The sequence below is a fragment of the Aphelocoma coerulescens genome, chromosome 5, assembly GCF_041296385.1.
Source record: "Aphelocoma coerulescens isolate FSJ_1873_10779 chromosome 5, UR_Acoe_1.0, whole genome shotgun sequence".
Lineage (NCBI taxonomy): Eukaryota > Metazoa > Chordata > Aves > Passeriformes > Corvidae > Aphelocoma > Aphelocoma coerulescens.
In genome coordinates, this window is record NC_091019.1 from 1,528,411 (window position 1) to 1,549,749 (window position 21,339).

Consider the following 21,339-nt stretch of genomic DNA (forward strand, 5'->3'; position numbering starts at 1 on the left):
AGCAGCGGCAAAGGCTTCCAGATTTAATAGCAAACTGTACAAAAAGTATAAAACCAAAGGGCAGGGTCACACCGCGCTGGGGGGGGGACAAGGAGGGGGCACGGGGGGGCGGAGGAGGCAGGGGGCACATCCCGCCCTTCCCCTACTTGAGGTCCATGAAGCGAATGTCCATGATGAGCAAGAAGTTCTTGGGGAGGGGCCGCGGGGCGGGGGACAGCACGGTGAAGACCTGGCGCTCCAGGTCGACTCCAGTGACGACGATGAAGCCGGCCACGCTGGTCTCAGAGATGTTGTCGTCGGGGCTGTCGGCGGTGCTGACGCTCAGCAGGTGGTGCACCATGTCCCGCCCTGGCGTCACCGGCACCAGCTTCAGCTGGTTGTCCTCCTGCGACATTCCCAGCGGCAGGCACGAGTCCGGGATGGTGGGAGCGCCCACCTTGTAGATCTTGACGTCGGAGAACTTGACGTCGAAGGCGTGCGGGTAGAAGCAGCCGCGGAAGCCGTAGAAGTACTCGCGGATGCGCTCGTCCCGGCACTCCCGGCGGAAGTCCTTGGAGCGCTCCACCACGCCGCCGGACTTGGGCAGCAGCACGGTGCGCACAAAGTGCGGCAGGTCCCGCTTGAGCTCGTTGTAGAGGCGCTCCTGGTCCAGCACCACCACCACGTCCACCTCGAAGGCGGAGGCGGCGTGCACCAGCGCCTGGTAGCCCGAGCTCTTGACCCAGCCGCAGGTGTTGATGACGCAGCCGCTCACCGACGCCCGCCGGTTCACCTCGCACCGCTGGTTGAAGACGTCGGCCAGGCACGACGTGATCTGCGGCAGGAGGGGTCACACAGAGGCACCCCCGCCTCCCCAGGCTCTCCCCAGCTCCTCCAGTACCCTCAAGGCCTCAATTCTGGGCGGCCGCCCAGGGTAAAATCGTGGAACAGGCCTTAAAGCCCACCCAGTTCCCTGCAGCAGGGACCCCTCCCACCAGCCCAGGATCCCCCAAGCCCCGTCCAGCCTGGCCTCGCACGCTTTCAGGGAGGGCTGGGGCAGCCACAGCCTCTCCAGGCAACCCCGCAGGGCCTCACCATTCTCACAGCAAGAGAGTTTCTTCCCAATATCCAGCCTAAATCTCCCTTCTGGCCCTGAGAACCCATTCCACCCCTTCCTATCACTCCGCTCTCTGACAAGAATCCCGCTCTGGATTCCCTGCAGCCCTTCAGGACGGAAAAGGCCGCTCTGAGGTCAGCACGCAGCCTTCCCTTCTCCAGGCTGAACTGCCCCACCTCTCCCAGCCTGTCTCCATAGCGGGGGTGCTCCGGTTCCCTTCATCAGCTCCCTGTCCCCCTCTGGACTCCCTTCCCACCCTGATCCCACAGCTGGGAAGGGGTGACCGCCTGTGCCCCCCGGGGATTCAGAGACCCCGCAGCGCGGGTTGGGGGGAGAGCCTGGGGGATTCTGGGGCCGGATCCGACCCGGGGCGAGCCCCCCGTGCTCACCTTGTTGTAGAGCTTGATGTTGGTGCCGGGCGTGGTGGAGCCGAAGTGGTAGACGAGGGGGGCCTGGAGGGAGAAGCCCTCCTCCACGTCGGCCGGGCGCTCGATGTACAGCGCGCCCATGGTGCCGGGGATGGACACCGAGCCCTGCCCCACGTCCAGCTCCACGAAGGTGGGCCGGCGGCCCAGGCGCACAGCGTAGTTGAGCAGCAGGCGGCACACGGTGGTCTTGCCCACGTCGGTGGGCCCCACCACCATGACGCGGGGCCCGCGCTCGTCCTCCCGCTCGGCCTGGCGCCGCATCTGCTCCAGCGCCGTGTGCGTGTTCAGGTACAGCAGCATCGGCGTGTCCCGCGACACGTAGGCCACCTCGGTGCGGCCGCTGAGCTGCACGGTGCAGCCGTGCCACGTGAACACGGCCACCTTGGCGCCCGCGTCGAACGTGAACTTCTTGTTGCGGGTGAGCTCGGTGCCGAACACCTCGGCCATGCCGGTCAGCAGCTCCAGCTGCACCGTCTGCGCCGCCTCCACTTCGAACCGCAGCTCCGTCTCCCGCTCCAGCTCGAACTTGGCCACCTGCTTCTTCTCCTCGCCGCCATCGTCCGCCATGACGGCGCTGGGGGCTCGAAGGCCCGGTGCCCTGCTCCCGCCGCGGCCGCGACGGAAGTGACGTCAGAGCGGAGCGCCGGGGAGCTCGAGGCGCCTGGGTCACGTGGGGCGCCCGGATCACGTGTGACGCCCGGATCACGTGGGGTGGGCGCGTCCTGTCCGGCTCCTGCTGCTAATTTGCATCTCGTTTGCATATCGCCCGCGGCCCCGCCTCTCGTTTGCATCCCATTGCAGTGGGGGCTCCCCCCCCGTCCCCGATCCCTCGGGATGAGTCCCGGGATCGCTTGCATGACGTTCGCATGACATTGACACGCAGCCCCGCCCGCTCCCCCCCCCCATCCCCCGCCCCCCCGTTTACATCTCACGGCGGTGACACGGGGGGACATGAGGGGACAGGGGGGACAGGGCGGCAGCCTGGGGACGAGGCAGAACACGGGGACATGGGGCGACACAAGAGACACGGGGGACAAGACAAAACGCGGGGAGCTGGGCGGCCACGGAGGGCGCGGGGGGCCGGCGGGACGGGGCAGCCGCGGGGACACCGGGGGGACGTGAGGGACCGGGAGGAGCCGGCGGCCGCAGCGCATCCCCGGCGGCCGCGCTGACGTCGGAGGGCCGGGCGGTGACGTCACGGCGGCGGTGGCGGGCGGTGACGTCACGGCCGCGGGATGAGTCACGGTGCCGTGATGCGGCCCCCGGGCACGCAGGGCCCCCCCCGCGCCCGCCCCGGGGACAGCGGCGACAGCGGCAGCGGCGGCAGCGGGGACAGCGGCGGGCGGTGAGCGGCTCCGGCCCCCCGGGAACCCACGGAACCCGGTACCCCCCCCGCGGTGTCCCCCAGAGACCCCCAAACCCCGCCGAGCCCCCGCCGTGTCCCTCAGCGCTCCTGACATCTCCCCCCCGCAGCGACACCCCTGTCCTCCTCCACCGCGGCCGCCAAGATCCCCCCGCCCCCAGCCCCCTCTCGCCTCCCGGGGACCCCCATCACCGCACCTTGGAACCCTCATCAGCCCCCCCGAGGACCCCCACCGTGCCCCCGTCGGGACTCCCACCGTCCTTCCTCCGGCTCCCTGTTCCCCCCCACTCGGTACGCGCGGTTCCCCCCTCAGGACCCCCAGCACCTCCCCGGGGACCGCCGCTGCCCCGGGACTCGCCGGCGTTTCGAGAAGAAGCGCCAGAGCCCGCTTGGGACGCCCCCGCCTGCCCCCGAGCCCCCCCGGCGTCCCCGCGCTGCCCGTCACTGCTGCGATGAGCCGCCCGGTCTCGGCGGGCTCGGGAGGGGATGCCCACACCTGGGAGATTGAGGAGGGGGTCTTCCCTCACCGCCCCCTCTTCCCCCTTCGCAGGCCGCCTCCCTTTTCCGCCTCCTTCTGCCGGGGGGCCCCGGCGGAGCCCCCCGAGCCCGGCCGGGCGGGACGGCGGCTCTGGGCGCGCTGCTGCGCTGCTTCCCCTGCGAGCGGCTGTGCGGGGGCTGCGCGGTGCCCCCCGGGGCGCTGCCCCCGGCCATGCCGCCCCCGGCCCGCCGCCGCCTGCCCCCGCGCACCTTCCGCAGCTACCTGCCGCGCTCCCACCGCACCTACAGCTGCGTGCACTGCCGGGCGCACCTGGCCCGCCACGAGGAGCTCATCTCCAAGGTGCCACCGCCGCCACCGCCGCCCCCGCGATGGGAGGGGACGGGTGGGACAGTGGGAGGCCCCCTTGCCGTGTCCTGGGACAGCGGGTGTCCCTCCGCCGTGTCCCCAGAGCGTTGGGTTTCTCCCCACGGTGGCGCTGGGACGGCCGGCGTCCCCCCCACGGTGCCCCTGCGGTGTCCCCGGGCTGGCGAGCGCTCCCCCCGTGGTGTCCCGAGGTGAGGACATTCCCACGGTGGCCAGCGTTGCCCCGAGGCGGCAAGCATCCCCCGCACACACCGGGTGGTGTCTGTCCGGGGGGCGGCAGGTGACCCGTATGGCGCTACCGTGGAGGTGTCCGTCTCCCCCTCAGTGTCCCCAGGCTGGCAGGTGTCCCCCTGCGGTGTCCCCGGGCGGGTGGGCAGCACGGTGGCAGTGCGGCGGGATGGGCGAGGACGCGGAGGGAGGGGGGCCAGGGGACGCGGGGGACCCCGCAGTGACAGTGGCCGTGTCCCTACAGTCCTTCCAGGGCAGCCACGGCCGTGCCTACCTGTTCAACTCCGTGTGAGTACCGGCGGGCACCGGGGATGGCAGCGGGGCGGGGGGGCCCGGGGGTGCCCGGGGGTGCCCGGGCCGGGTGTGCCGAGCCTGTGGGACACCGCGCTCTCGGCACAGGGTGAACGTGGGCTGCGGCCCGGCTGAGCAGCGGCTGCTGCTGACGGGGCTGCACTCGGTGGCCGACATCTTCTGCCAGAGCTGCAAGACCACCCTGGGCTGGAAATACGTGAGTGCCCCCCGGCTGGGACCCCCACCTGCTGCAGGCACTGCCCGGGGGCCCCAACCCCTGCCTGGGCTCCCCAGACCCTGCCCCCGGGCACCCCAAACCTTTGCTGCGGACACCCCCAAGCTCGGGGGGGCAGCGCCCATCGGGGCATGGGGGGGCTGACACTGTGTCCCCCCTCCAGGAACAGGCGTTCGAGAGCAGCCAGAAGTACAAGGAGGGGAAGTTCATCATCGAGATGTCGCACATGGTGAAGGAGAACGGCTGGGACTGACGCGGGGGCGCAGCTGGGACTGGGGGGCACGTGGGGGCCGCAGCTGGGGGGCTAGCGCTGGGTGACCCCCTCCTTGGCACCTTCCCAGTGCCCCCCCGGCGGCCCCTGGGTCGCACCGGCCGCGGGGGCTGCGGGGCTTTTCTAGGGCAATAAAGGCTTTTTTTTTTTTAGGAAGGTGCTGGTTGTCACCTGCCCCCTGCGCTGCCACCACCCCTGGCTCGGCTCGCCCTGGCACGCAGCCTGGCACAGAGTGGGGGTCCCTGGTGGCCCCAGCCCGCCCCTTTCCCTCTTCACACGCAGGAGGTGGGAGGTGGTCGGTGCCTTTATTGGGACGCCGAACTGGAGAGGAAACTGAGGCACGGGAGGAGCGGGGACCCCCCCTGGTGCCCTGGGGAGCTGGGGCGGGTGAAGGGTGAAGAGGTGGGGAGGGAAATGGGGGAGATGGGAGGGAGGAGAGGACAGGAAAGAGGGACGAGGGATGCAGAGAGGGAAAGAAGGACGCAGGGAGGAAGGGATGAAGGGAGGCAGGGAGGGAGGAGGGACAAGTGAAGGAAGGATGGGAGGAGAGAGAAAGGGGTAAAGGAGAGAGGGAAGGAGGGAAGCAGGGAGAGGAGGAGGCAGGGATGGAGGGAGGAGGGAGAGGAGGAGGCGGGAGCGAAGGATGGAGGGGTGGGAGGAGGGAGGCCAGGGACAGGAGGGGCAGAGTCAGGGCTGGGGGTCGCTGAGACGGCCCATGAAGACGGGGAAGTCGCCGGTGTCGTGCCAGAGGACGAAGAGGAAGGGGCGCAGGGCCTCCAGCACCAGGGCCGAGCGCGCCACCGAGGTGGCCATGGCCGCCGCCGCCTCCACGCCGGCCTCGTCCAGTGCCAGCACCGCCCGGTGCCGCGCCGTGTCCACCGCCGCCGGGCCCCGCGCCAGCCCGCACAGCTCCGCGTCCAGGAACAGCCCGTAGTCTGCGGCACCCGGCCTCAGCGCCACTCCCGCGGCACACGGGGACACCGCGGCAGCGGGGGGCGAGGGGACACCGGGGACGGAGGGGGCACCGCGGGGACCCGCGGACACAAGGGACCCAGGGAAAACCGGGGGGGACAGGGACGCTGGGGATAGGGGAGACACCGGGACACTCCGGGGACACTGGGAGGCGCCAGGGGACACTCAGGGATGTGGGGAACACCGGGGGCATGGGGGATATTTGGGCCACTGGGGACGTGAGAGACAGCAGGGATAATACGGGGGCACTGGGATGCAAGGGGACATCCGGGGCGCTGGGGGCATGGGGGGCACCAGGGACGCGGGGATGGGAGGGGGAACTCAGGGGAAACCAAAGGTGTGGGGATGCCAGGGACATTGTGGTCTTTGGGGACACGGGGGAAAGTGACCCCCAGGGGAGGGGTCCGTGGCGTTCTGCAGGGAGTAATGTCACTGCACAGGGAGTGATGTGACCCCGCAGCCCACCCAGCCCCTGCGGTGCCGTCAGAGGTGTCCTTACCCATGTCGTGCACCAGAGCCACCACGTCCAGGTCGAGGTCGAGGCGCAGGCGGGGCAGGGACAGCGCGGTGGGCCGGTGCGGGGTGCGGGCCGCCCGCCGCAGCAGCGCCAGGAAGGTCGGGGCGTCCAGCGCCCGCTCCAGGGTCTCCAGAGGCTCCAGGGGCCCCCGTGGCATCAGCACCACCAGGCTCAGCCCCCCATTCAGCTCCAGCCGCCCCACCTGTGGGGCAGACCCCCACCTAAGGGCCACTGCGGGGACCCCGTGGGCTGGCACCCGCCCAGTGCCACCAGGGAGGTGCCAGCCTGGCATACCCCAAAGTCCCAGAGGAGCGAGGCCACGGCCTGTGCCCCGTTCGGTGCCAGGGCAGTGACATCAGCCTGGCATCCTCCCCGAGCGCCGCAGGAGCTACGCCACAGCCTGGCACTCCTCCTCAGCGCCGCTGGAGTGGCATCATGCCATTGTCCCCCCAGCAGCGACCCTCCGGACCCCCAGCGCCTGGCGGCCAGTCCCGGCCACGGCGTACCTGGACCTGCAGGCGGGAGTCGGTGAAGGAGGCCACCGGGTACTTGGCGCTGGTCATGGTGGGCACCTTGCGGGGCGGGTGCCCGGGCCGCAGGAAGGGCAGCAGCACCGTCTTCTTGCGGTCCAGCGGCGTGCGCCAGGCGGCTGCGGGGACACGGCACCGCGGCTGGGGGGCGGGGGGCACCGGAGGGCCGCACGGGGCGGCCTCAGCCCCGCGCCCCATGCCCGGCGGATGCCCGGCGGATGCCCGGCGGCGGGGCCGTACCGCGCAGGTGGACGGCGCTGAGCAGCAGCAGGCGGGGCTCGGGGGGCAGAGCGGACAGCAGCGTGGGCAGCAGCCCCTTGCTGGCCTCCCGCACCCAGGCGTTGATGCGCTGCAGGTCCAGGCTCTCGTTGCCGCTCAGGGCGTACGGGCGGGCGCCGTAGAAGCGCAGGGAGTCGTTGAGGAAGCGGGGCCGGAGGTGCAGCTCTGCGGGGCGGCACGGTGCCGGTGTCAGCCCGGCGCCCACCCGGCAGCGGCACCCCAGCGGCACCCGGTGCCCGCCTCACCTGGGTGGTGGAAGATTTGGGCGGCCGAGAAGAGGCCGGGCGCGCTGGCCAGCTGCTGCAGGGCGCCGTGCACGCAGTCCAGCCCCGACGGGTACGCCAGGAGGGCGGCCAGACGCTCCTGGGTCTCTCCGCGGGCGCCTGCGGAGGGGCACGGGGGAAGCTCAGCGAGCCGCCCCGGCTGGACAGCGGTGACACGGCGGTGCCGGTGCCCGCGGGCAGCCCCTCACCCAGCAGCAGGTGCGAGAGCCCCACGGCGACGTTGATGGGGGAGAAGAGCAGGTTGGCGTCGGGCTGGGCAGCCGCTGCCATGTGCTGGTAGAAGCGGAGGGCGAAGGTGCCCAGAGCCTCGGCCACGGCCGCCCGCTGCGTCCCCGTGGGCTCCCCGCAGCTCTCGGCCGGCTCCTCGTCCCCGGGGCAGGGCGGGGCATCGGTGCCAGGCGCGGGCGCTGCCGTGGTCCCCTCGGCCTCGGCGCCCGCCTCCTCCGGTGCTCCCTCGGGTGCTGTGGGGCTGGGGGCATCCCATCCCAGCCCCTCGGGGTGGGCGCTGGGGGTGGGCACAGGCAGCACGGGGGCCTCTGCGTCCTGCGAGGGAGCCGGGGCACGAGCAGGGGGCACAGGCGGTGTCGGGTGCTCTCTGAGCAGCGTCATCCAGCTGGGAGAGGCCTCCAGAGTGAGCACCTGGGCACAGGGACTTGCGTGACGAGGGCATGGGGCACCCGGGTGGGGGGCTCAGGTGAGGGGATGTTGAGGGGTGGTGGCCACAGGGAGCCCGGGCCCCTGGGCCACACTTACCGGGGTGACAGTGACCGTGGCTGTGGCCACCAGCCACGCCAGAGGCAGCCAGAGCGTCTTGGTGGACATGCTGGTGGGAGGGCACAGGTCAAGGGCAGGAGAGACACCCAGCACCCCCAGCCCGGCACCTGCACTCCCACTCCCTGCACCACCCGTACCCCCACCCCTTGCAGCCCCACCCCAGGGTGCCCCGGCTCTGTCCCCCCCGGGGGACCGGGGATGGGGGGTGGGAGGAGGCAGCACCCCGGGCCCACCTGGGTGCCCGGCGGGTCAGTCCCTGCGTGTCCAGCGGGCGCCGGGGGATCTGGCCGCGTCCGACCCTGCCTGGTTAAAGATTAAGGAGGTTCCCGTAAATCAGCCGGGACACGGCCGGGATGCGGGGGCAGCCGTGGGGGACGGGCAGGGGGGTGCGGAGGCAGCCGGGATGCGGCCCCGCGGCCCGTTTTGCTCCCGTCAGGCACACTCTGGGCGGGGGTCCGGCTCCCTGTCACCCACCGCCCCTGGGACCTCGGGGTGACGGGGGTCGCCGGCCTCCCCAGGCCGGTCTGTCCCCACCCACCCGTGCCGGGGGCGCGGCCGGAGAACCTCGTCCCGCCCGCCCAGAGGCGTGACTCCGCGGAGCCCATCCCCGTGGCAACGGGCACGGATCACCATGGCCGGGCGGATCGCCAAGGTGGGCATCGGGGGCACTGGGACCGGACCAGGACTCCGGGGCCGCTGCGCTACCGGCGCGGGGGTCCTGGTGTCCGCACCGGAGCGGGGGCCGAGGGGAGCCGAGCTTGCGGCGCGGGGGTCCCGGTGCCGGGGAGAGGCAGGGTTGGGGTGTCAGTGCCGGTGCGGGGGTCCCGGTGCCGGGGAGAGGCAGGGCTGGGGGTGTCAGTGCCGGGGTGGGGGTCCCGGTGCCAGGGAGAGGCAGGGCTGGGGGTGTCAGTGCCGGTGCGGGGGTCCCGGTGCCGGGGTGCGAGGGGAGCAGTACCGGGGTGGAGAGTCTCCGGTGCGGGGGTGCCGAATCCCCCTGCCCGTTTCAGTTTCGTTTCCCCGGCGGGGCGGCCCCGCCCAGGGGTGTGTCCAGGCTGGCGGCCCCGACCATTACGGTGCGCCCGGTAATTAAACTCTGCCCATTAAGGCGTGGCCCGCGGTGTGACCCCGCCCAGAGGCGTGCCCAGGGTGGAGGATTAACCTATGGAGGGGTCTCTCGGGACACACCTCCGCCCTAAAGGACGTGTCCCGAGCGGCCCCGCCCACGCCTGCCCCACCCCTTCCACAGGAGCTGGAGGAGGCGCGGCGCTGGGAGGGGGCCCGCGACGTGCGGCCGCTGGACGGGAACGTGCGGCGCTGGGGGGGGCTCCTGCTGCCCGTGCGTGGGGAGAGGGCACGGGGGGCTGCGGGCGGTGTGAGGGTCTCCTGGGCATGGGGGACATGCGGGCTTGCAGGGCAGATGGCCCCCTGGGGACATGGGAGGGACTGAGGGTGACCCTTGGGACCAGGGGTGACTCAAGGGGGAGCTGAATGAGGGTCTCTATCAGGACAGAATTGGGGAGGGCCCCTCTGAGGACACTCTCGAGTCCTGGGCTGGGGACGCTGGGTGGCGGTTCCCCTCCTGAGGGGCTTGGGCTGGCACGGGGGAGTCTCTATGGGGGGCAGGGGGGTCACTGGGTATCAGGGCTGGACAGGGGCCTCCCCCGATGGACGCTGTGGCAGAGGGGGCTGAGGTGCCCCCACACCCCGGCAGAACAACCCCCCATACAACACGGGCGCCTTCCGCTTCGAGCTGACCTTCTCCCCCAACCACCCGCTGGAGCCCCCCCGCGCCACCCTCCGCACCCCCATCTACCACCCCAGCGTGGACGCCGAGGGCCGCGTCTGCCAGCCCCTCACCGCCCACGCGCACTGGGAGCACACCACCCGCGCCATCCAAGGTGGGCACCGCGGGGACGGGGGGCACAGCGCCGGGGGTGCCCCTCTGACCGCCCCGCCCCCGCAGTGCTGCAGGACCTGCTGCTGCAGCTGGACAGCCCAGACCCGGGGCGGGTGCTGCGGCCGGACGTGGCCCGGGAGCTGCAGGAGCGCCCCGAGGAGTTCCGGCGCCGGGCAGAGGAGCACACCCGTCTCCACGCCGAGCCGCGCCCCGAGCCCCGTACATAAGGCAATAAATTCTCTCCATCGCCTGCTCTGGCTCCGTGTGGCCTCACTGGGAGGGCGAGGGGCTCCAGGAGATGCTGCCCCCCACGTGCCAGCCCTGGGGGATGTCACCCTCCTGGTGGCAGAGCCAGGGCTGCGCCCAACCCGGCGCCAACGCCCAGACACTCCTCGGTGCCACCGTCCCTCCCTCCAGAGACGAGGCCACCACCGCCTGGCACCGCGGCCTTTACTGCTGGGGGACAGAGCGGGGGACAAAGAGGGGGATGGCACAGCTGGGGGCCTGTGGGGGACCCTCTCAGCGCTTCTTGGTCTTCACGAGCCCCTTGGCCACCAGGCAGCGGTACAGCTCCTGCACGTACGTGTACACGCACTTGGCGTCCGGCACCGGCAGCCGCACCATGTCCTCCACCTCCAGCAGCGGGGCACAGCCCGCCCGCTCCCTGTGGGGGTGACAGGGCGGTCACCGGGGCCGGGGGGTGGCCGGGGGGGACCGGGGCCCCGGGGCTGCGCTCACGCACTCGGCGGTGGCGAAGGCCAGGGCGAAGTTGTCCCGGCGGGCGTCGGGCTCCAGGGTGGTGAAGTCGAAGGCGTCGGGGAAGAAGCTGTGCAGGAGGGCGCAGAAGGCCAGGCCGCTGCCCCAGCTCCCCGAGAAGTTCTGCACGTCCACGTGCTGCGCGGGCAGGGGGGTCAGGCCAGCCCCGGGCCCCCCACCGGACCCTCCCGCCGCCCCCCAGCTGCGCTCACCGGGTACCCGCGGGTGCGGGCGCGGCACCACTCCAGCAGCATCGTCTTGACCGTGGCGGCTCCCCCCGAGCGCCGCAGGTGCGGGGCTGGGCCCTTGGCAGCCCTGGGGGGACCTGGGCTGTGGGACCCCCACACCCCGCCATCCCCCGTAGGGACCCCCAGCCCCTCTGTGACCCCACTGCCCCCTGACTGTGGGCCCCCAGTGCCCCACGGGGACACAGCCCCCCCTTACTGCCCTCTGTACCCCTGATTGCCCCACGCCCCCCCGATGTCCCCTCTGTCCCATACCCTCCCTCATTGCCCCATGCCCCCCCAGTACCACCCCTGCCCCACGGAGCCCCAGTTCCCCTGTGACCCCATTGCCCTGTGCCCCCCAATACCCCCACCGTCCCGTGCCCCCGCCATGGCCCCCAATTTCCCGTGTACCTCCCATTGCCTCAAGGCTTCCCAACACCAGCACCACTCCATGACCCACCCATCCCGCTGTCCCCCACTGTTCCGTAGCCCCCAGTCCCCCCGTGTCCCCCATTCCCTCAATGCCCCTCCTGCCCCCCACTCCCTGTGCCCGCCATGGGGCCAGGCCCCTCTCACCCTCCGAACTTCTCCAGGATGGCGCTGCGTCCCTGTGCCCGGGACCCCACTCGCGGCCGCCCCCCGGCCCCCTCCAGCCTCAGCCTCTGTCCCGCCGAACCGAGGGCGGCCTTTTCCCGTGGCCCCCCTGCTGGAGCACCCCTGCAGGCACACACGGGTGGGACAGCCATGAGCACGGGGCTGTGGGGTGCCGCTCCTGGGGAGGGGCAGTGCCGTGCCACCTGTGGGGACACTCACTTCTTGCTGCCCCCCGCGTCCTCGGTGGTGCCAGCTGCAAGGAGAGAGGCAGGGTCAGAGGGGTGCGAGGGGGCACCCACACCCCCTCTAGGCACCCCTGGGGCTCCAGGTCCTTTCCCATGGGGAGGATGGACATCGTGTGGGGCAGCGGTGACCCCAGGACACTCGGGTGCCATTGCCCACATGGCTCTTACCTGGGGGGGACGCTGGGGATGCTGGGGACGTAGGGGTCGTGGGGGAGGTGGGGGACATGGGGGATGTGGGGGAGGTGGGGGATGTGGGGGACGTGGGGCTTGTGGCCCCCTCTGGGGACGAGCAGGGAGCGAACTCAGGCCACAGCTCGTCGTCCTCGTCCTGAAGCCAAGTGGGCTCCTGCAAGCAACAGGCAGGGTGCCACCGCCAGCACGGGCGGTGTCACTCACACAATGTCCCTGGCACTGTCATCCCGGCCTTGGCACTCTCACCCTGCCCCGGCAAAGTGAGAGTGTCCCCATCCCTACCGCGGCCGCCCTCCCCACCGCCTCCTGCCCTGGCTGTGCCGCCACCTCCCCTCCGACCCCTCCTCACCTGTCGGCGCCGGGTGTTGCCCGCCGCTGCCGGCGCCGCTTCCCCCCCGGTACCGTCCTCGGTGCCCCCTCCGGTGCCCCCGGCTGTCCCTGCCTCGGCACCGCCACCACCGTCCCCGGCATCGCCCCCGGCACCCTTGGGTGCTTCTGCCCCGCCATCCGCGGCAGCCTCTCCCCCCGCGCACCCCCCCGAGCCCCCCGAATCCTCCCGTTCCCCTGCCGTGTCCTTCCCTTCACCCCTCGTGTCCCCCGCATCGCCCCCCGTATCCCCCTCTCCAGCCCTCGCGCCCTTCCCTTCACCCCCCGTGTCCCCCCCATCGCCCCCCGCTTCCCGAGCTTCCTCCCCACCCTGCGGGGTCGTCGCTTCCCCGCTGCCCGCCCCCGGCCCCGCGGCGGGGTCAGAGGGGGTGTCCGGGGTGGGGCTACCGCGGGCGGGGGTGCCGGGGGTGGGGGTGTCTGAGGTGGGGGTGCCGGGGGTGGGGGTGTCCGAGGGGGGGGTGCCGGGGGTGGGGGTGCCGGGGGTGGGGGTGTCCGAGGTGGGGGTGTCCGAGGTGGGTGTTTCGGCGTCTCCCGGAGCCTCCATGTCGCTGCGGTCACCGCTGCAGGGGCACGGGGCCGTCACAGGGGAGCCCCCTGATGACGCCGTGAGCTTGCCCGTGGCCCCCCCAGCCCCCCAGCCCGGGTAACCCCCCTCCTGCCCCTGTCCCCACGCCCTCCTCCAGCCCTGGCACTCCCACGTTGGGCACCCCGGTTGCCCCACCCAGGCTCCCCCGTTCCCCATCCCGACACCGCAATAACACAGCCTGGTCCCTCCACTTCTTCCTGCGGCCGCACATGTCCCGAAACAACCCTCCCATTCCCCTCCTGCCCCACTCCCCGTCCCTCCCGTGCCCCATGTCAGCACCCCTGTGCCCCTCCCTCCCCCCATGTCCCCTCCCGACCACCCGTATCCCATCCCGGCGCCGCCATGTCCCTCTCCCGACCCCACGCGTCTTCTCCCGGCCCTCCAGTTCCCACTGCCGGCCCCCTGTAACCCCTTCCCGGTCTCCCTTGCTTCCCCGCGGTGTCCCTCCCCGGAGCCCCCCGGCTCCTACCCTCCCGGCCGCTCCCCTCTCCACTCCCGCCCCGCGTACCCCCGTTCCCCCCGGGAGCCCCCCGGAGCCCCTCGCCCCGTACCCTCCGGCCGCTGCCGCTCCGCCGCCCCTGCTGCGCCCAGGCCCCCCCGCCCGGCGCTATTTTTACCCGGCGGGGGCAGGTGCCGCCTTCACTCACCGCCCACCCGCGGGGCACGCGTGGGGCCGGGCTGGACACCCGGGCACGGCTGGGGAGGGGGGGCACGCCGACAGTCCCACCCGGACAGCGGCGACACCCCGGAGGAGCCCACGGCGGAGGACCGAGCCCGTGTCGGAGGACCCGAGGGGCACGGGGGACACGGCCACCCCGGGCAGGGACAGGGAGACTTGGGGGTCACAGGCACACGGGGGAGGTGGGGAACACAGACACGCGAGGGTACGTGGGAGGACACAGCGGGGACGCGGGCACACGGGGGACGCGGGGGACACGGGGGGAGGGCGGGGGCACAGAGTCCCGGGGGGCATCGGGGGACACGGACACCTGGGGCCAGAGGTCAGGCGGGGACAGCCCGGGCAGGACGGCAGGACACAGGAGGACCCAGGGAGAGGAGACACAGGGAACACAGAGGGGGGGTCCCGGGGGACCCGGAGCACCCCGGCCATGCCCGGGTACGGTCCCGGCGGCAGCCACGCCCCCTCCGCGCCGGCCACGCCCCCTCCGCGCTGGCCACGCCCCTGCGGGGCAAAGGCCGGGCAGAGCGCGCGCCTTCCCCTCCCGCCGCTCGGCCGCCGCCACGCCCCTCCAGCACGACCAATCAGCGCTAGGGACGCACCTCTGGTCCCGCCTCCGGCCGCACGCGATTGGCCGGCTCCCGGCGCGGGGGCGGGGCCGCTGCGCGGGTGGGCGGAAGCGCGGCGCCCACGTGGTTCCTGCAGGGAGCCGCCGCCGGGTCCCGAACCGAGCGGGACCGGGGGGGTCCAACGGGGCCGATTCGAGCGGGGCCGGGCCCAGAGGGACCGTGATCGGGACCGGGACCGAGCGGGGCCGGTGCTGGCTGCCATGGATCCGCTGCGGGCTCAGCAGCTGGCGGCCGAGCTGGAGGTTGAGATGATGGCCGACATGTACAACCGGTGCGGCCCGCCGGGGGGGGGGGGGGGCGGCAGTGGGGGTGTTGGGGTACCGGGGGGTGTCCGTGGCTTAGGGGACCCTGGGGCGCTGGAGTTGGAGGGGTGTGCGGCGGATCCTAGGGGACACCCGGAAAATGGGGGGTCCCCGGAGGTGCCCGAGGATGGGGGACAGTGGGGGGGTCCTAGGGGTGCCGGGGATGGCTAGAACGGGGGATACTGGGGGGCGTTGGGGTGCAAAGGCCGGGTGCGGTGATGATGGGGGTACAGGAGGTGTCGGGGTGCAAGGGCTGGGGGTGCCGGCGATGGCGATAACGGGGACTACGGGGGGGGTGCTGAGGTGCGGGGCTGCGTCCCGGGGGTGGCGACGGCGGGGTACAGGAGATGCTGGGGCGCGGGGTGGGGGTCCCGGGGGTGGCGATGGCGGGGTACAGGACGTGCTGGGACGCAGAGCCGGGCCCCGGGTGGCGCAGGGCTCAGGCGCGGTGCGGTCCGTGCAGGATGACCCAGGCGTGCCACCGCAAGTGCGTCCCCCCGCACTACAAGGAGTCGGAGCTGTCCAAAGGGGAGTGTGTGTGCCTGGACCGCTGCGTGGCCAAGTACCTGGAGGTGCACGAGCGGATGGGCAAGAAGCTGACGGAGCTGTCGCTGCAGGACGAGGAGCTGCTCAAGCGAATGCAGCAGGGCACCGGCACCGCCTGAGCCCCGGCCCCGCACCCCAATAAACCGGGGGCGTCTGCTGTGCTCCCCTCGCCCCCCAAACCCACCCCGTGGCCGTGTGTTGGGGTACGTGGTGCCCGTGGCTGCTGCTGGGAGCCCCCCTCGCTGTCCCCAGCTGCCCCGTGCCGTGTCCTTGTTGGGGGCACCCCTGGGTGCCCCCCCCGGCTGGACCCAGCCCATGTAATCCCCTGGATTAGGCAGAGCCGGGCTGAGCCCCTTGTAATCCCCAGTGGGGTGGGACAGGGCTCAGCCCCTCCCTTTCTGTCTGTGCTGGGGGTCACCAGAGGGGACAGCCAGGGGCCCTGCCCGGGGACACAGCCCCGGAGGGGCAGGGCACAGGGGCAGCCTCACATGGACAGCCCCAGGACACCCAGCCCCTGGCTGAGGATACACAGGTGGGACCATGTGGGGACAACCCAGGGACATACACCTCTGCCTGGGCAAAGACGGCACGGGGACAGCCAGAGACCACAGGGGAGGAAGGGGGCATGGGGACACCCCCACAGGGACAGTCTGCACACACACACACAAACTGACAGCCCCCCACACCCCTGGGGACAGCTGCAGGGGACAAGGGGCACATGGACACCCAGGGAGCTACACCCGCAGAGGGACACCCCACCCTGTGTGAGGGACCCCTGCTGAGGGGCACCCCAGGGGTCACACACGCCCAGAGGGACGCACGGTGGGCGGGGGCCGTGTCCCTGCGCCCGCAGCCCGGCAGCGTGTGCTCCATCTGTGTGCCAGCGCCCGCGGGAAGTGGGTCAGGCTGCGCGGGGCGCGGGTGACGGCGCGGGGGTGGCTCTGCGCCCCGCGGCTCCCGTGACACCCGCCAGCACCCTGCCGGGGGTGCGGGGTGTCGGCGTCACGGGAGCCTGCGGGTCCCCAACCCCGCGGTGGCGCTGGGTGCGTGTGGCCGCACACCCCGCGGGGGGTGTCCATCCATCCATCCATCCATCCATCCACCCCCCCCGCAGCGTCCTGCACGCCTCGCTGCCCTGCTGCCCGCCGCTCCCATCAATATTTCAGGAGCAGCAGGCGGTGACCTGGAACGGCAGTGCCCCCCCCCCCACAGCAGCCAGGCCCCGCTCTCCCAAAATAAGACCATTTTTAATAAATAATTTCCCACCTTTTGGTTCCTGTTGGGGGTTTTTCCCGCTCAGGATGGGAGGGGACCCCCATTCTGCATCCTGCTGCCCTCACCCGCTGCCGGTTCCCCGCAGTTCTTGAGGCCTCCCCCGGGGAGAAGGGGGGCACGGGCGCCCCGAGGAGCCGGGACCCCCCCTGGGGCGCCGAGGGGGGCTCAGAGTCGGGGCAGGATCAGAGCCAGGAGGGGCAGGAGGACGGGGGCCCGGTGGGGCGCGGCGGCGGCCATGGGGGCGCAGGGGTCATGGGGGCAGCTGGCGTCCTCGGGGGGCCCGCGGGAGTCACGGGACGGGGGGGGCGGCCGGGGCTGGGGTCCCCGCAGGTCGTGGGGGGGCAGCCCGTCGCGGTAGAAGGCGGAGGGCGGCGCGGCCGGGAGGGTGCCGGGGCGACCCAGCGCCCGCCCCGGGGTGCCCATCACCGCCACCCCATTGCCGCCACCGGCGGTGCCATCTTCCATCTCCTCCTCCTCGTCGTCGTCGTCGGGGCAGGCGTCGAAGTCGCGGGGGCGGAGCTGGCGCAGGTCGGTGCCGCGGCGGTGCGGGGGGCTGGCACATGGCACCGGGGAGCTGGAGACGCGCGTGCGGCGGAACCAGGCCCAGAGCGGGCGAGCGCGGCAGTCGCAGGCCCAGGGGTTGGCGTTGAGGCGCAGGAACTGGAGCGAGGGCAGGGCGGCCAGCGGGTCCCCGGGCAGGGCCACCAGGCTGTTGTTGAACAGGTAGAGGATGGTGAGGCGCGCCAGCCCCCCGAAGGCGCGGCGGTGGATGGCTGCCAGCCGGTTGGCGTGCAGCAGCAGGCGGTCCAGGCTCGCCAGCCCCCGGAAGACGCCCTCCGACAGCGCCCGCAGCCGGTTGCCATGCAGGAAGAGGTGGCTTAGGTTGGCCAGGTCGGCAAAGAGGTCGTCCTGCGGGGAATGGGAGAGGGGTGGGCGTGGGGTGGGGGTCCACAGGGCTCTGCATCGCCTGCAGAGCCACCGGTGTGGGCCCCACGGAGCCCTGCCCTGGCAGCACCCGTCACCCTCTCCCGTGTCCCTGCTCCATGAGCACCACGCAAGGCCTTGTCCCACGTCCCTGCCGTGCTGGTGTCACCCCTGGTCCTGCCCCACGGCCGTCACCCTGCTCCATCGGCAGCTCCTGTCACCGCCCCGCTTTCCGGCGCCATCGGCATCACCCTGTGTCCCACATCCTGACTCCGCGGGTTGTCACCCCCTCACCCCGCCCGGCCCCACCTCTGTGCCCAGCACCCGGCCTCACCCACCTGGAGGTAGAGCAGCCCGTTCTCCTGCAGGTAGAGGTACTGGAGGCTGCGGAGGCCGCGGAAGATGCCGCTGGGCAGGCTGGCCAGCCGGCACCGGTACAGGTGCAGGGCCTGGAGGCGGTGGAGGCCGTGGAAGGTGTCGGGGGCCAGGACGCGGAGGTGCGGGTTGTCACCCAGGTCGAGCTCCTCCAGGGCGGGCAGGTGTCGGAAGGTGCCCGGCTGGATGGAGGAGATGTTGTTGGAGTAGAGCCAGAGGGTGACGGTGCTGGGCCCGAAGGTGCCCGCCCGCAGCGCCCCGATGACGTTGTTCTGCAGGAAGAGGCGGCGGGCGCCGGGCGGGAGCCCCGCGGGCACCGAGGAGAAGTTGTTGGCCTGGCAGCTGACGGTGGGCGGCGAGACGTAGCAGGTGCAGAGCGCGGGGCAGGCGGGAGCCCCGCCGGGCACCCACACCAGCGCCGCCAGCAGCAGCAGGGCCGCCGGGCGCCCGCCTGAGGGCACAGCGGGGCGTCAGCGCGGGGCACCGCGCGTCCCCGACCCCCGCGCCGCCGCCGCCCGCCCCCCGCCGCCCCCCGGGAGCCGCAGCCCACGGAGCCTCCCGGGGCCGTGCCCACCCGCCTGGCCGCGGCGCTCCAGGAGCGCCCCGGGGACGCCTCTCGGAGCCCCCCAGGGCCGTGCCCACCCCACCGAGCCACGGTTCCTTAGGAGAGTCCCAGGGTCCTGAGCAGTCCGTAGGGCTGGACACCCCTAGGAGCCCCCCCCAGCACTGTGCCCACCCACAGGGCCATGGCTCCCCAGGAGAATCCCCCAAGGTCATGACCACCCCATCGGGCTGGACACCCCGAGGTGGGGGCCTGTGCCCACCCGCAGGGCCGTGGCCCCCGGGAGTCCCCCGAGGGCCGTGCCTCCCCAGGGACCCCCCCAAGGCCATGGTCCCCTGGGAGATCCCCAGGACCACAGTGCCCTAGGAGAATCCCAAGGTCATGGCCACCCCATAGGACTGAGCACCTCTTGCAGCCCGCAGACGCCCACCAGCCCCACAGGACTGTGCTCCCCAGGGCCATGCTGCTCCACAGCACCAAGGCTGGGCACCCCAAAAGGTGATCATCCACCGGGGACCTCCTGGGGCCGTTCCTGCCACTGGGGCCACGGTCTTCAGGGACCCCCAAAGCTCCCTGACCCCCCCTGCCGTGGCCACGCTCCCATAGGACCATGCCCGCCCCACGGTCCACCAGAACCCCCCAAAGGGTCACGGACCCCTGGGACGCCCCTCACCCCAGTCGGGGGGGGGGTCCGTGCCCCCTCCCCAAACGGGGCGGTGCCACGTGCGCGCGTGCCGCGGCCACGTGTGGGGCGGGGCACGCGTGGGCGCGGGCTGACGACACGCGCCGCCGCTCCGGGTGTGCAGCATCCCCCCTTCCCCCCCCCACCCGTGTCCATCCCCCCCCCTCAGGCTGCAACCCGAGAGCTTCATCCATAATTCAGCCCGGCGGCCTGGATCCACGCCCGGGGATGCGTGGATGCGCCCAGTCGCCGCTACCGGGGGAGGGGAAGGGAAGGAGGGGGGCGGTGGGACCCTCCGGTGCACCGGAGGTCACACCGGAGATGCACCGAGGGGTCCCACCGCCCCCTTCCCTCCCTTCCCCTCTGCCGGTGCTCCACGAGTTGGGGGGTACCCACCCCCCACCCACCCACGGAGGCGTCCGGCGCATCTGCTCAGCGCCGCCCCCCTCCCCCGGCGCCCCGTGCCGGCGTGCGCCCCCCACCCGCGTCCCATCTGTCACTCCCCCACGCCGCGGGCTGACTCAGTTGGGAGCTGAAGTCACCGGTTCTCAGCTTTCCCCCCCCTCCCCGGTGCCAAGCCCCCCCCCCGCCCCCCCCGGTACTTGCGGGTACCCCGCAGACCCCGCGGCACCCACCCGCGGGGTGACCCGGGCACTCCCGGCTCCCCGGCGGTGCCCACATTGTGAACTGGGGGGCGTCTCCACGCCGCGCTGGGGGTCCTGGGGTGGCACCACGTAGCCCCTGGGTCGTGGGACACACCCCGCTGGGGTCGTGGGGTACCCACACTCCGGGCTGGGGGTCCTGGGGGTGGCTCCGGGCACCCCGTGGATCGTGGAGCACCCAGAAGCCCGGCTACGCACCCCGGTGCTGCACAGGGTGTGCCGGGGTTCCAGGGGCACCCGCACGCCGCACTGGGGGTCCCGGGCTGGCACCGAGTACCCCACGTGTCACGGGGCACCCCCACGCTGGGCTGGGGGCCCCGGGGTGGCACCGGATACCCCGTGCGTCATGAGACAGCCACACTTGGGGCTGGGCTGGCAGCAGGCACCTCGTGGGTCGGGGCGCACCCCCGCGCCGGGCAGCCGGGGGCCGCGGGGTGCCCAGCCTGGGGTGCCCCGGGACCGCGCCCCCACGCCGGGCTCTGCGTTCCGGGGCGGCCCCGGGGTCCCCGCGCACCCGGGGCTCCCCGTGCACCCCGGGGCACCCGCACCCCGAGCGCCGCGGGGCGCCCCGAGCCGGGACCGAGGTCTCCGGGTGGCACCCCAGGGTTCGCCCGACACCCGTGGGACCCCGCCCGACCCCGCGCCTACCTGGGGGCAGGTCCCGAGCCGTGGGGGGCCGCATGGCGGGGCGGCCGCTCAGGCGCTGCCCACCCGCGGGGTCATGGCCGGTGCCGGGGGGGCTGCTCGCCCCCTTCGCCCCCGCCGCGCCGCCGGGAGCAGCAGCCGCCGCCGCCCCGGGGCATGGCACGGGTGGGCTCGGGCTCGGGCACGGGTGGGCTCGGCGCGGCGCTGCCCGCGGCTCCGTGGGGCTGAGCCCTCCCCGCGCCGCGCCTTATCCCGGGGCGGCCGCTCCGCCCCCCGCGCCGGCCCCGCCGCTTAACCCTTCCCGGGCCGGCCCGCCCCAGGCGGGACAGGGGTGGGCACGGGGACCCCCGGCGGCTCGGGGGGGACAGCGGGGGATGCGCTGCGGGCGTCCACGGGGGGCGCGCCCTGCGGGATCCGCGAGAGGGACCCCGATGAGGACACGGGGGTGTGGTGGGTTCCCCCCACGGGGGAGGGACGCGGGGCTCGCGTGGGCAGCTGTGAGCGCGGGACGGGGAGGGTGGTCTCCGGCCGTCCGTCCGTCTGTCCGTCCATGCCTCCCTCCCTCTGTCCCAAGATCCCGGGACCGGCGCCGGGCCGTGGTGCCCCCATGGACGGCGGGACCCGGCGGGGGCTGCCCACGGGGTGGGCGCGGCGGGGCCGGGAGCCCCGCACCCAGCGGGCCGCCGGGAGGGCGCGGGGGGCGGTGGTCCCCGCACCCACGCGGGACCGCGGCGCTGTTCGTGGTGCCGGACCGGCGCTGTCCGTGGTGCCGCTGCGCGGCCGCCCGGCCCGGGGCAGAGCGGGCGGCCGCGGTGCGGGGTGCACCGGCCCCGTGCGGGCCCCGCGCCGGTGCCGCGCGTGGGGGGGGGGACGCGTGGCCGCGCGGGCTGCGGCGGCACCGGCACCGGCTGGCACCGGCGCGTGTTTGCGGCGCCGTCTCCGGCGAGCGAAATGCCACAAGCTGGTGCGGCGGCACCCGTGGGAGGGGGCGTGGGCGGCGCGGGGCTGACTCAGGGGCCGCCATCCGCTCCCCCCGCCCGTGCC

General features: G+C 73.3%; 7 protein-coding genes across 9 annotated transcripts; 3 read left to right on the top strand and 4 right to left on the bottom strand.

Annotated features, from left to right (window-relative positions):
* Nucleotides 1-22: 22 nt before the first annotated feature.
* Nucleotides 23-2,393, bottom strand: CLP1 (cleavage factor polyribonucleotide kinase subunit 1). The gene is given in 5 exon segments (XM_069018768.1): nucleotides 23-814; nucleotides 1,486-2,102; nucleotides 2,105-2,159; nucleotides 2,162-2,212; nucleotides 2,214-2,393. Coding segments are annotated over 5 exon segments (1,563 nt in total). The 5' UTR covers nucleotides 2,382-2,393; the 3' UTR covers nucleotides 23-142.
* A 384-nt stretch (nucleotides 2,394-2,777) lies between these two features.
* Nucleotides 2,778-4,925, top strand: YPEL4 (yippee like 4). Of its 2 annotated transcripts, none has more exons than XM_069018769.1 (5): nucleotides 2,778-2,869; nucleotides 3,438-3,725; nucleotides 4,222-4,265; nucleotides 4,377-4,485; nucleotides 4,667-4,925. In XM_069018769.1, the coding sequence occupies exons 2-5, from the start codon at nucleotides 3,597-3,599 to the stop codon at nucleotides 4,754-4,756; spliced, it is 372 nt and encodes a 123-aa protein (XP_068874870.1). In that variant the 5' UTR covers nucleotides 2,778-2,869; nucleotides 3,438-3,596; the 3' UTR covers nucleotides 4,757-4,925. The 2 variants fall into 2 exon arrangements, with proteins under 2 accessions (XP_068874870.1, XP_068874871.1); XM_069018770.1 differs by having other exon boundaries at nucleotides 2,793-2,907.
* A 442-nt stretch (nucleotides 4,926-5,367) lies between these two features.
* On the bottom strand, nucleotides 5,368-9,177 carry SERPING1 (serpin family G member 1). 2 transcript variants are annotated; one of them, XM_069016192.1, is made up of 9 exons: nucleotides 9,086-9,177; nucleotides 8,364-8,433; nucleotides 8,110-8,179; nucleotides 7,545-7,995; nucleotides 7,318-7,455; nucleotides 7,034-7,237; nucleotides 6,770-6,912; nucleotides 6,246-6,465; nucleotides 5,368-5,709 (listed from the first exon to the last, which is right to left on the bottom strand). In XM_069016192.1, the coding sequence occupies exons 3-9, from the start codon at nucleotides 8,176-8,178 to the stop codon at nucleotides 5,462-5,464; spliced, it is 1,473 nt and encodes a 490-aa protein (XP_068872293.1). In that variant the 5' UTR covers nucleotide 8,179; nucleotides 8,364-8,433; nucleotides 9,086-9,177; the 3' UTR covers nucleotides 5,368-5,461. The 2 variants fall into 2 exon arrangements, with proteins under 2 accessions (XP_068872293.1, XP_068872292.1); XM_069016191.1 differs by lacking the exon at nucleotides 9,086-9,177 and adding an exon at nucleotides 8,669-8,735.
* LOC138111027 (ubiquitin-conjugating enzyme E2 L5-like) lies at nucleotides 8,709-10,277 on the top strand. The gene is made up of 4 exons (XM_069016193.1): nucleotides 8,709-8,782; nucleotides 9,377-9,466; nucleotides 9,842-10,028; nucleotides 10,094-10,277. The coding sequence occupies exons 1-4, from the start codon at nucleotides 8,762-8,764 to the stop codon at nucleotides 10,252-10,254; spliced, it is 459 nt and encodes a 152-aa protein (XP_068872294.1). The 5' UTR covers nucleotides 8,709-8,761; the 3' UTR covers nucleotides 10,255-10,277.
* A 171-nt stretch (nucleotides 10,278-10,448) lies between these two features.
* On the bottom strand, nucleotides 10,449-12,707 carry SMTNL1 (smoothelin like 1). Its single transcript, XM_069016113.1, has 8 exons — nucleotides 12,690-12,707; nucleotides 12,391-12,615; nucleotides 12,018-12,195; nucleotides 11,824-11,857; nucleotides 11,587-11,727; nucleotides 10,996-11,098; nucleotides 10,770-10,921; nucleotides 10,449-10,691 (listed from the first exon to the last, which is right to left on the bottom strand). Exons 1-8 carry the CDS (start codon nucleotides 12,705-12,707, stop codon nucleotides 10,547-10,549), a joined length of 996 nt encoding a protein of 331 aa, XP_068872214.1. The 3' UTR covers nucleotides 10,449-10,546.
* A 1,655-nt stretch (nucleotides 12,708-14,362) lies between these two features.
* On the top strand, nucleotides 14,363-16,442 carry TIMM10 (translocase of inner mitochondrial membrane 10). Its single transcript, XM_069016196.1, has 2 exons — nucleotides 14,363-14,593; nucleotides 15,088-16,442. Exons 1-2 carry the CDS (start codon nucleotides 14,523-14,525, stop codon nucleotides 15,287-15,289), a joined length of 273 nt encoding a protein of 90 aa, XP_068872297.1. The 5' UTR covers nucleotides 14,363-14,522; the 3' UTR covers nucleotides 15,290-16,442.
* An 84-nt stretch (nucleotides 16,443-16,526) lies between these two features.
* On the bottom strand, nucleotides 16,527-20,332 carry RTN4RL2 (reticulon 4 receptor like 2). The gene is made up of 3 exons (XM_069016195.1): nucleotides 20,299-20,332; nucleotides 17,708-18,195; nucleotides 16,527-17,354 (listed from the first exon to the last, which is right to left on the bottom strand). The coding sequence occupies exons 1-3, from the start codon at nucleotides 20,330-20,332 to the stop codon at nucleotides 16,611-16,613; spliced, it is 1,266 nt and encodes a 421-aa protein (XP_068872296.1). The 3' UTR covers nucleotides 16,527-16,610.
* Between the last annotated feature and the right edge of the window lie 1,007 nt (nucleotides 20,333-21,339).